Consider the following 10983-nt stretch of genomic DNA (forward strand, 5'->3'; position numbering starts at 1 on the left):
CACCTGTGAGTGATGTGTTTTAGGACTGGTCCTTAATACGCAAAGATTACAGAGAACTTTGATCCAATGTGCACATGCTTTATTATTCTTTAAGAGTTACAAGATATCACTTACATTTGCAATATTCCATTTAATTCATTGAGGTACAAACTGAGTGGCATCACAATCTTCTGAAATGGTCAAACTCAAGTTCCTTGCATTCACCTGCATATGTCCAGTTGTAATCAATATAATCAATTGTTCTAAGTAAAGCTTATTTCTATTAAAAATGTGTGGAGTGGAGATATGGCTGTATGATCAGACTCATCAGCTAGACAAGAACCACAGAAGCTATGACCATAGAGTCATAGTCATAGAGATGTATAGCATGAAAACTGACCCTTCGGTCCAACCTGTCCATGCCGACCAGATATCCCAACCCAATCTAGTTCCACCTGCCAGCACCTGGCATGCCCCTCATAATTTTGTAAACCTCTATAAGATCACCCCTCAACCTCCGACGCTCCAGGGAAAACAGCCCCAGCCTGTTCAGCCTCTCCCTATAGCTCAAATCCTCCAACCCTGGCAACATCCTTGTAAATCTTTTCAGAACCCTTTCAAGTTTCACAACATCTTTCCGATAGTGATACAGAATTTCCTAGGTAGACAATAGTACACGTTAGCAAGTGATTACAGAGGACAATTTATTAATCACCCGTTATGTTATAGGATCTTGAGCTTTTTTTGACTCAAATAATTTTCAATACTGTTTTTAGCTAAGCAGCCACTTAACAACTCTTGCACAAACAGTCAACTAATACAATACATACTATGTTCTCGTAAACAGAAGCTAACTATTGGAGACAGTAGGGATTCCTACGTGGGTTCATCAAAAATGTATCAAACAAATAATGCTACATTGTCTTGACATAAGGTGTGTCAATGCTTCTGATAATTTAGAGAGCACTTTCCAGAAAATGCTTTCTCACACTTCTTTAATTACTCAATAAAGAAGAGAAATTGCGTCCTGCACATTGGTCCCAAAAGTATGAAATATTCCTGAGCACAAAAAAAAAGCAGCTAAAATAAAAGCTTTCTAGTGGGTTTTGAACTGTCATTTATTTTCTGGGCAGAATTTTAGTTGTTTGACTATTATATTGTGGCCTATATGCATAACAGGATAAAGTTAGGCCTCATCATCACAGAATGAGTTGGGAAGGCTATCTTTGAGCCTTCCAAGTTAAAGACAATCAGAATGAAGGTAGGAAGGTGGTGATGATTGGATCCCACTTTTCAGTGTAAAGTATATTTAATATCTCTTTGCCAGTGTTTACACTCTCCAAATCCAACTCAGATGAAACGGGAGGGTTCATAGATTCAATTGAGATGTTTGGTGCATTTGAAAAGTAAAAGTGTTGGAGTCTCAAACGGATTGAGTGATTTGGCTTCCACAGCCTTCTGTGGTAGAGACTGTCACAGGTTTGCTAGTCTGAGTGAAGAAATCTTCCTCATCTCAGTCCTGAGGCTCAGTTTGAATTCCAGATTTTTATTGAATTCAAATTTCATCATCTGTCATGGTAGGATTCAAACCCATGTCCTTAGAATATTTACCTGGGGACTGGATGATGAGTTCAGTGGCGTCACCACTATATCACTGTCTCCACCACCTATTAGTTTAGCCTTTGCAGCTTTCAAACAAATTGAAGGATTTGCTTTCTCAATTCTCTACTGCTTAAGTCTTTGCTGATCAACCGGAACTAATTCTGATAATTTTACAGCAGCTGGAATTGAGACAACTCCTCATTTCAACTGATCATTAGCCCTCATCTAATGGGCATGATTTGACATAGCATTTGACAAGTCATTTAATTTTATATTGGCAATGGCCTTCAGAATAGATGGTTCTCAGAGCTAAGGGGTAATGGACGTTTGTGTGCTGATTCTGAGTATACGCTGAACCCATACATAAAGCAAACAACTGTACTCATTTCACACAATATACAAGTGGTAGGATTCTTTTTAAAAACAAAAGATTGTTTTGAAACACATTCGAAAGGTGAATGGAAGGCAAGTTATTTCACTTTCACCATTTCTTCTCTATGTTGAGGTTGTATAACTTGATATTTCGTCTTTCGTTGGTTTTTTCATAGCCCAATACCACAGGAATATGAAAAATCCTGCAAAGGTTTTTAAAAAAATGACATGGTCATTAGTTACTCTATTTGTTGACACAAAATGGCCTAATCTCCTCCATCACTAAACCTAATCACCCGATGCCTGGAGGAAGAATGGCTCATCTTCCATCTTGGGACCTTCCAACCACGTGGAATCAATATGGATTTCACCAGGTTCCCCATTACCATCCCCTACCTTATCCCAGTCCCAACCTCCCAACTTAGCACCGCCCTCTTGAACAGTCCTAACTGTCCATCTCCCTCCCACCTATCTGCTCCACCCTTCTCTCTGACCTATTACTTTGACCCCCACCATCATCTACCTCTCCTCCTCTAACCTTGAACATTGTCAACATGAAAACCCATCTGCTTCATGCGTGTCCAATTAGGAAGGGAAATCTGCTCCCGTTCTTACCTGGTCTGGCCCACATGGGTGCCCAGATCCACACCAATACAGTCATTGTACTATAATGAAACAAGCCACTAGTCAGACCATAGTTGGGACACTGCGAACTGTTCTGGGGCCCTTAGCTAAGGAAATGTACACTGGCATTGCAGACTATCTGGAAAAGATTCACTAGGCTGATAGCAGGTATGGAGGGATTGTCTGATGAGGAGAGGCTGAGTTCGGCCAGTTCTCATTGGAATTTTAGAAGTATTGGAAGTGATCTTATTGAAACATACAAGATTCTTAGATGCAGAAAGGTTGTTTCCCTTTGTGGGTGAGACTAAGAGCTGAGGACATAATCTTAGATATAAGGTTCATATACTTCAGACAGAGATGAGGAGGAATTTCCTCTCGTGGAGGATAGTGAATCTGTGGAATTCCTTACTGCAGAGGACTGCCTGGTTCAAGGAACGCAGATTTTCTTTTTACTCAGTACTACAATTCTGAGTTCTGGGTTCTGAGGCGGCTTAATTTAAACATTCACATTCTAAAATTACATTGCATGAGTGACATGGATGTAGTCAGGGTTGGAAGCTGGAAATTATCTGAACATTGGGTTCCTGACCTTCATTTTAAAACCCAGTCCTCTATTATGTGAAGTAAATTCATTTAATAAAATTAACACTATCATCGGTCCTTTGTTACCATGATATGACTACAGCACCAGAGCATTGACTGGAACAAGCGTAGAAAGTGCTGGAGAAACTCAGCAGGTCTGGTGTCATCTGCAGAGAGGAAAACAGAGTGAACATTTCGAGTCAGGACAGGGAGTCAGTCACCAGAGCATGGACTAACCTTGCAAGGAGTTGAAGATGGTGAACAGGTAGATTTCAACCAGACGGAGTGGTCCAAACGAAAAGAAAGCCAAAGCCCAGGTTATGCCCAATAGGCAACAGAGGCCAAGGATTGTCCACAGATCCTTCCAAACAGACCCTTGTTCTTCAGTGCGCTGTCTTTTCAGATAAAATAGCTTGGTACAGACTGTGATTAGTATTATTGTATTTCCAAAGAATATAATGCTGAAATAGCCACAGTTTGTAATGTAATGAACCACCTTTTCTTTTATCCAGCACCTGTTCAGAAAGAAGTATTCAATGATGTACTTTACGTTTTGAATGCAAATACATGATTAGGATCAGCAGAAGGCCATTTGGCCCCTTGAGCCTGCTATCCCAGTCACTAAGATGATGGCTAATCTTATTGTGCCTCACCCCCACTTTCTTGCCAAACCTGATCAGCCTTGATACATTTGTTAATCAAGAATGTGTCTTCCTCTGCCTTAAAAATATTCAATAACTCTGCTCTGCTGTTCTTTGGGGAAGGGAGATCCACAGACATGAAGGGAAAAGATTTTGCTCACATCTGTCTTAAATGGAAGATCCCCAATATTTAAACAGTGTCCCCGAGCTTTATTCTCTTCCACAAGGGTAAACATTCTTTCAGTTATATTCTGTCAAATCTCCTCAGGATCCACCCCCTCTCCACCCCGCCCCCCCCCCTCCCCTCAGGATCTTACATGTTGCAATTGCATTGTTCCTTAAATAATCAAAATAGATCAAAATAGTACAAAGTACTCCAGAGGTGATCTTACCAATGCACTATACAACTGGAGCAAAACAGCCCAAATTTTATATTCCATTCCCCTTGTAATAAGCAACAATGATCCATTTGCCTTCCTAATCAATTTGTACACCAAACATTTTGTGATTCATGAACCAGGTTACCCAGATCCCTCTCTACCACAGAGTTCTGCAATCACTCTCCATTTAAATATACTTTAAGTACCACTCTCTCCCACAGTACGGTCTATCTGCCAAACTTTGCTCACAACTTGACCAATCTACACCCTTCTGCAGACTCCTTATGTCCCATTCACAATTACTTTCTTATCAAATTATCACCATATATTCGGTCCCTTCATCTAAATCATCAGTATTGGCAGTAAGTAGTAAAGGACTAAGAACTGACTCTTGTAGTCCTCTACTAGTGAGAGGTTGCCAACCCTGATATGACTCATTTATGTCTATGCTATGGTTCCCTGATAGCCACCTAGCTCAGTTGGCTGGATGACTAGTTTGCAGTGTAGAATAATGCCAACAATTTAATTCTGCTCTGATGAAGAGTCATCTAGACTCAAAACACTAGTTTGCTCTCTCTGCATCGAACTGTCTGACCTGCTGTGATAAATCCAACATTTGTTGTTTTCAGTACAGATTCTTGCAGTAATTTGCTTCTACGTGGGGTTCAACTCCCACACTGGCTGAAGGTACCATAAAGGATTCTCCATCTCAACTTTTACCCTTGCCTGAGATGTGGTGACTGTTAGGTTAAGCACCCACCAGTCGTCTCCCTCTAATGTGAAAGTGTCTCTGTGATCTGGTAAAACTGTGGTTCCTTAGCTTTACCTTAGTCCTATATCTGTGCTAATATGTTATTCCCTGAGCCCATGAATTCTTATTTCATGTAGCAACATTTGATGTGGAACCTTGTCAAGTGCCTTATTGAAATTATGAGCTCTTTTTTATCCATATTGTTTGTTTATTTCTCAAAGAATTATGATAAAATGGTCACAGATGATTTTCCTTTCTCAAAGCCATGTTGATTCTGCTAAATTACATAATAAGTGCCATGCTATAAACACCTTAATAATGGATTCCAGTATTACCTCTACTGCAGACATCAAGCTAACCGGTCTGTAGTTACCTGTTTTCTACCTCCTTCCTCGTTTGAATCATTTTCACTTTAATGTCCAAACAAAAAGTTCTATTTGGAAGTTAACTTCTGAGTATTCTGCTTATTGCTTAAAACTTGTAGGCTCATAAGTAACAATGGCAAAGAAAAATAAATATTCTATCACAGAAATCTAATGTTCATTAAAATATATAATAACATTCTTCAAGTTTAAGTAGAATAATCAGTCAGTGTATCAAACCTCAGTATAATAGAGGCATTATATTCACTATTTTGTAATCGAATGAGACCTTTCCAATATTAAGTAAAATTTGGAAAATGAAACTATTGCAGCATCTTAGGATAAAGTCTAATTGGATCAGGGGACTGTCAGTCTTTAGTTGTGATAACTTCCTCAGTACCTCGCCTTCACAATGTGATCATCAATTAATCTTATCTGATTGCACTATACAGGGTGTGGTATAACCGCTCTTTTGGTTAGCATTAGAATATGCTGTTCTAAGAATGTTCCAGAAAACATTCTATGAATGCATCATCTGGAATACATTTGAATCTGACTTTTCCAGTTCATATGCTGATTAGAATCTCCCATGATTATGTTTGTGTCTTTATGACAAGCTCTCATTCTGTCCTTCTTTTCGCCCCTGTTTAATTATTGTTCGGAATTCTGTACATCCTCCTGTAAGTACTTATCACTTCGACCCAAACTGTTTCCACACCTTCCTGACTCAGGTCACCCATCTCTATTATGCTCAACTGATCTTTACTTAACAAAGCCACCGTCCGCATTTTTCCTATTATTTCTAAATGTTGTGTAAGCTTCAAGTTCAGGTCCATATTATTCTGCCCAGAGCACTGATGCTGAGTGGGGGCTGTTTTTGTGCTTGTGGATTCTGTGTGGCAGGGTCCAGGGGGGATGTTGTATCTGGTTCTCTTTCAGCGATGGCCATCAGTTTCTGCACAGCAATGGTATCCTCCTCTAGCTCGGTGCAATCCCACAGCTGCTGGATCTCCTGAACTTTGAACTCCTTACCCTTATCTTTCAGCAGGCATTTCTCCAGTTAGCAATAGCTATTTCGATCTTTTTGCAGCGCTATCTAATCCGGTTCCAAATGTTACACTTTAGTGACCTCTAGCCTTGACTATTGGCACACACTTCAGTGGTACACTCTGTCACTTCCAGTTATTACTTTCCTGAACACTACCCTGTTCTCTTGGCTTGTCCTCCCTCTCTGACTCATCACATCTTTCCTCACTTGGTCTTTCCCTCCTATGGGGAGAAAGTGAGGTCTGCAGATGCTGGAGATCAGAGCTGGAAATGTGTTGCTGGAAAAGCGCAGCAGGTCAGGCAGCATCCAGGGAACAGGAGAATCGACGTTTCGGGCATAAGCCCTTCTTCAGGAAGGGCTTATGCCAGAAACGTCGATTCTCCTGTTCCCTGGATGCTGCCTGACCTGCTGCGCTTTTCCAGCAACACATTTCCAGCTCTTTCCCTCCTATTGTTTAGTTTAAAGCCATCTTTACCCACACTCATTATCCGAATTAGCACAGAGATCCCAGCATGCTTTAGGTGAAGATTGATACACGTCTCACTTTCTCCAGTACTGGGGCCAGTGTCCATGAATAAAGACCCATTTTCTCCCACAGTGACCTTTGAGCTATGCATTTCTAATCTTTTTCGCGATATGCCAATTTTTCTTGTGGCTCAGCAAATAATTCAGATGTTATCACATTTTGGGGTCCTGCTTTATAATTTAGCCACTTGCTGCACATACTGCCTCAATAGATCTCTTCCCAGTCCTCTCTCTGTTGTTGGTGTCAACATGGACCACAGTCACTGGATTGCCTCACTGTCAGTGTAAGACACTGGATTGCCTCACTGTCAGTGTAAGACACTGGATTGCCTCACTGTCAGTATAAGACACTGGATTGTCTCACTGTCAGTGAAAGACACTGGATTGTCTCACTGTCAGTGTAAGCCACTGGATTGCCTCACTGTTAGTGTAAGACACAGGATTGCCTCACTGTCAGTGTAAGACACTGGATTGCCTCACTGCCAGTGTAAGACACTGGATTGCCTCACTGTCAGTGTAAGACACTGGATTGCCTCGCTGTCAGTGTAAGCCACTGGATTGCCTCGCTGTTAGCGTAAGACACAGGATTGCCTCACTGTCAGTGTAAAACACTGGATTGCCTCGCTGTCAGTGAAAGACACTGGATTGTCTCGCTGTCAGTGTAAGCCACTGGATTGCCTCACTGTCAGTGTAAGACACTGGATTGCCTTGCTGTCAGTGTAAGACACTGGATTGCCTCGCTGTCAGTGTAAGCCACTGGATTGCCTCACTGTCAGTGTAAGCCACTGGATTGCCTCGCTGTCAGTGTAAGATACTGGATTGCCTCACTGTCAGTGTAAGCCACTGGATTGCCTCGCTGTCAGTGTAAACCACTGGATTGCCTCACTGTCAGTGTAAGCCACTGGATTGCCTCGCTGTCAGTGTAAGCCACTGGATTGCCTCACTGTCAGTGAAAGCCACTGGATTGCCTCGCTGTCAGTGTAAGCCACTGGATTGCCTCGCTGTCAGTGTAAGACACTGGATTGCCTCGCTGTCAGTGAAAGCCACTGGATTGCCTCACTGTCAGTGTAAACCACTGGATTGCCTCACTGTCAATATAAGACACTGGATTGCCTCACTGTCAGTGTAAGCCACTGGATTGCCTCACTGTCAGTGTAAGCCACTGGATTGCCTCGCTGTCAGTGTAAGCCACTGGATTGCCTCACTGTCAGTGTAAGACACTGGATTGCCTCACTGTGAGTGTAAGACACTGGATTGCCTCACTGTCAGTTTAAGCACTGGATTGCCTCACTGTCAGTGTAAGACACTGGATTGCCTTACTGTCAACATAAGACACTGGATTGCTTCACTGTCAGTGTAAGGCACTGGATTGCCTCACTGTCAATATAAGACACTGGATTGCCTCACTGTCAATGTAAGACACTGGATTTCCTCACTGTCAGTGTGAGCCACTGGATTGCCTCACTGTCAGTGTAAGGCACTGGATTGCCTCACTGTCAGTGTAAGCCACTGGATTGCCTCACTGTCAATATAGGACACTGGATTGCCTCACTTTCAGTGTAAGACACTGGATTGCCTCACTGTCAGTGTAAGCCACTGGATTGCCTCACTGTCAATGTAAGCCACTGGATTGCCTCGCTGTCAGTGTAAGACACTGGATTGCCTCACTGTCAGTGAAAGACACTGGATTGCCTCACTGTCAGTGAAAGACACTGGATTGCCTTGCTGTCAGTGTAAGCCACTGGATTGCCTCGATGTCAGTGTAAGCCACTGGATTTCCTCACTGTCAGTGTAAGCCACTGGATTGCCTCACTGTCAGTGAAAGACACTGGATTGCCTCGCTGTCAGTGTAAGCCACTGGATTGCCTCGCTGTCAGTGTAAGCCACTGGATTGCCTCACTGTCAGTGTAAGCCACTGGATTGCCTTGCTGTCAATGTAAGTTTCTCTCCAACCCAGAACACTTGTACTTGCCAGAATTCTTTCGACCGGCTTTAACATGATTTTATTCTTTTGTATGTGTCCTTGCACACTATGTTTCCAGTGAATGCCTGGCCAAGTTATTTTCCAATCAGCCCAAACTGCTGAACAGATTTTAGTTTGAAATGGGCACTATAAACTGAAATTTTGCTGAATGTATTATTTATGAACATTATGAACATGAAGAAGTTATTTGGCCCTTCAAACCTGCACTGCCATTCAATAAGATCTGATTTTAATCTCAATTCTAAATTCCTGCATGTCCCTGATCAATCTTTCGTTCCCTTGGTCATCAAAAATCTATCTACCTCCACTTGAACAATATGTAAAGATCCTGCATTGACTGCCATTTGAGCAAGGGAATTACAAATATTCATGACCATCTGAGAGAGAAAAACTGTTTCCTCACCTGTTTTAAATGGCACCCCCTTCGTTTTAAACCATGATCCCGAGTTCTAAGTAGTCCCACAACATTCTTTCAAAATTCACTTGCTCAAGTCCTCTCAGGATCTCAATTCATTCACCACTGACTTTTCTACGTTGCAGAGAATGCAGGCCTGTCTAGCCTTTCCTCATTAAAACAATCAGCTCATCTACAGTTTAGTAAACCTCCTCTGAACTGCTTCCAAAGCATTATCATCCTTCTGTAAGTCTGGTTACCAGTACTGTACACAGTACTCAAGACACAGTCTATCAATGCCCTGGATAACTGAAGCATAACGTTTCTACTCTTGCATCCAACTCCTACCACAATAAAACCTAATGTTCTGTCAGCTTAGCCTGCTATGATTTCAATCTTGTCCTCTCCATGTAGATTCAGTGTAGGATTATAACAGGAGTAAGAACCTGGCGAATGCCAAGTGTTTATTTCAACTCCCTCACACTCAATTGCACATGTCACTTCACAAATCATTCATCATAGTTGTTGCAACTTACTTGGTAATGAAATAACAGAAATTGCACAGTATTTCACAAACTAAAACTCAATCCTGTTAAAGAACAAGATTAGTCACTTCTTGTCCAAGCCAGCTATGCGATTATATAATTTCCTTTTCCTGTCTTCCAAAATCTCCTTACCAGCTTCCTGTTGCATACACACAGTCACCCTCTGTAATTCTATTCTGAACATGAAAGGCTATTTTACCGTAAGAGTAGTCTGATCCTGCCTTCACTGAGTTACAAACCCCCCCAATGCTCAGTGGATCCCTATCAGAAGCAGGAACACAGGCAGATTTCCCTGCAACTATTAGAAGCAAATTATAGCATAGTTCCATCAGTTGTCTCAAACCAGGTCATACACATTTGAATTTGATCCTAGGAAATTGTTGTCCCAGTTCCTCCCTGGAAATAAGTGCCTCCTCAAACTCTCATGGAAGTGGAGGAGAGTCAAATACTAGCATTATTGCCTTTTACAAAGACTTACATTGAAGTATTCTTCCCGTCTTGTTTCTCAATCACAAATTCGCCATAAATGTCTGGTATTGCGATACATATAAGCACCACAATTGCAGGAAGGCCTATCAGTCAAAGAAAATGATTTGCAATCATTAACATTTAAAGAATACAGATCATATTAAGAACAGTGAGCAATAGGCTCCTCAAGGTAAGTGTTTGCCAGGAATTGGTGTTGGAGAGACTGTTAGGTCTGAAGGTTGATAAGTCCCCGGGGCCTGATGGTCTACATCCCAGGGTACTGAAGGAGGTGGCTCGAGAAATCGTGGATGCATTGGTGATTATTTTCCAGAGTTCGATTGATTCGGGATCAGTTCCTGCGGATTGGAGGGTGGCTAATGTTGTACCACTTTTCAAGAAAGGAGCGAGAGAGAAAGCAGGAAATTATAGACCAGTTAGTCTGACCTCAGTGGTGGGAAAGATGCTGGAATCTATTATAAAGGATAAAATTACGACACATCTGGATAGTAGTAACAGGATAGGTCAGAGTCGGCATGGATTTAAGAAGGAAAAATCATGCTTGACTAATCCTCTGGAATTCTTTGAGGATGTAACTCTGAAGATGGATGAGGGAGATCCAGTAGATGTAGTGTACCTGGACTTTCAGAAAGCTTTTGATAAAGTCCCACATAGGAGGTTAGTGAGCAAAATTAGGGCGCATGGTATTGGGGGCAAAGTACTAGATTG

The 10983-nt window shown here is 41.8% G+C and overlaps 1 protein-coding gene across 5 annotated transcripts in view; it reads right to left on the reverse strand.

The window, feature by feature from the left end:
* Positions 1-1501: 1501 nt before the first annotated feature.
* LOC122558518 (adhesion G-protein coupled receptor G5-like) overlaps positions 1502-10983 on the reverse strand; it is a 70725-nt gene continuing 61243 nt past the window's right edge. For all 5 annotated transcript variants that reach the window (XM_043707197.1, XM_043707195.1, XM_043707196.1 and 2 more), the window contains 3 exons: positions 10268-10361; positions 3397-3674; positions 1502-2156 (listed from right to left, as the gene is read on the reverse strand). In XM_043707197.1, the coding sequence (XP_043563132.1) occupies positions 2077-2156; positions 3397-3674; positions 10268-10361 (452 nt within the window). In that variant the 3' untranslated portion in view covers positions 1502-2076. The remainder of the gene's footprint in view (positions 2157-3396; positions 3675-10267; positions 10362-10983) is intronic.

Source organism: Chiloscyllium plagiosum, chromosome 17 (genome assembly GCF_004010195.1).
Source record: "Chiloscyllium plagiosum isolate BGI_BamShark_2017 chromosome 17, ASM401019v2, whole genome shotgun sequence".
Lineage (NCBI taxonomy): Eukaryota > Metazoa > Chordata > Chondrichthyes > Orectolobiformes > Hemiscylliidae > Chiloscyllium > Chiloscyllium plagiosum.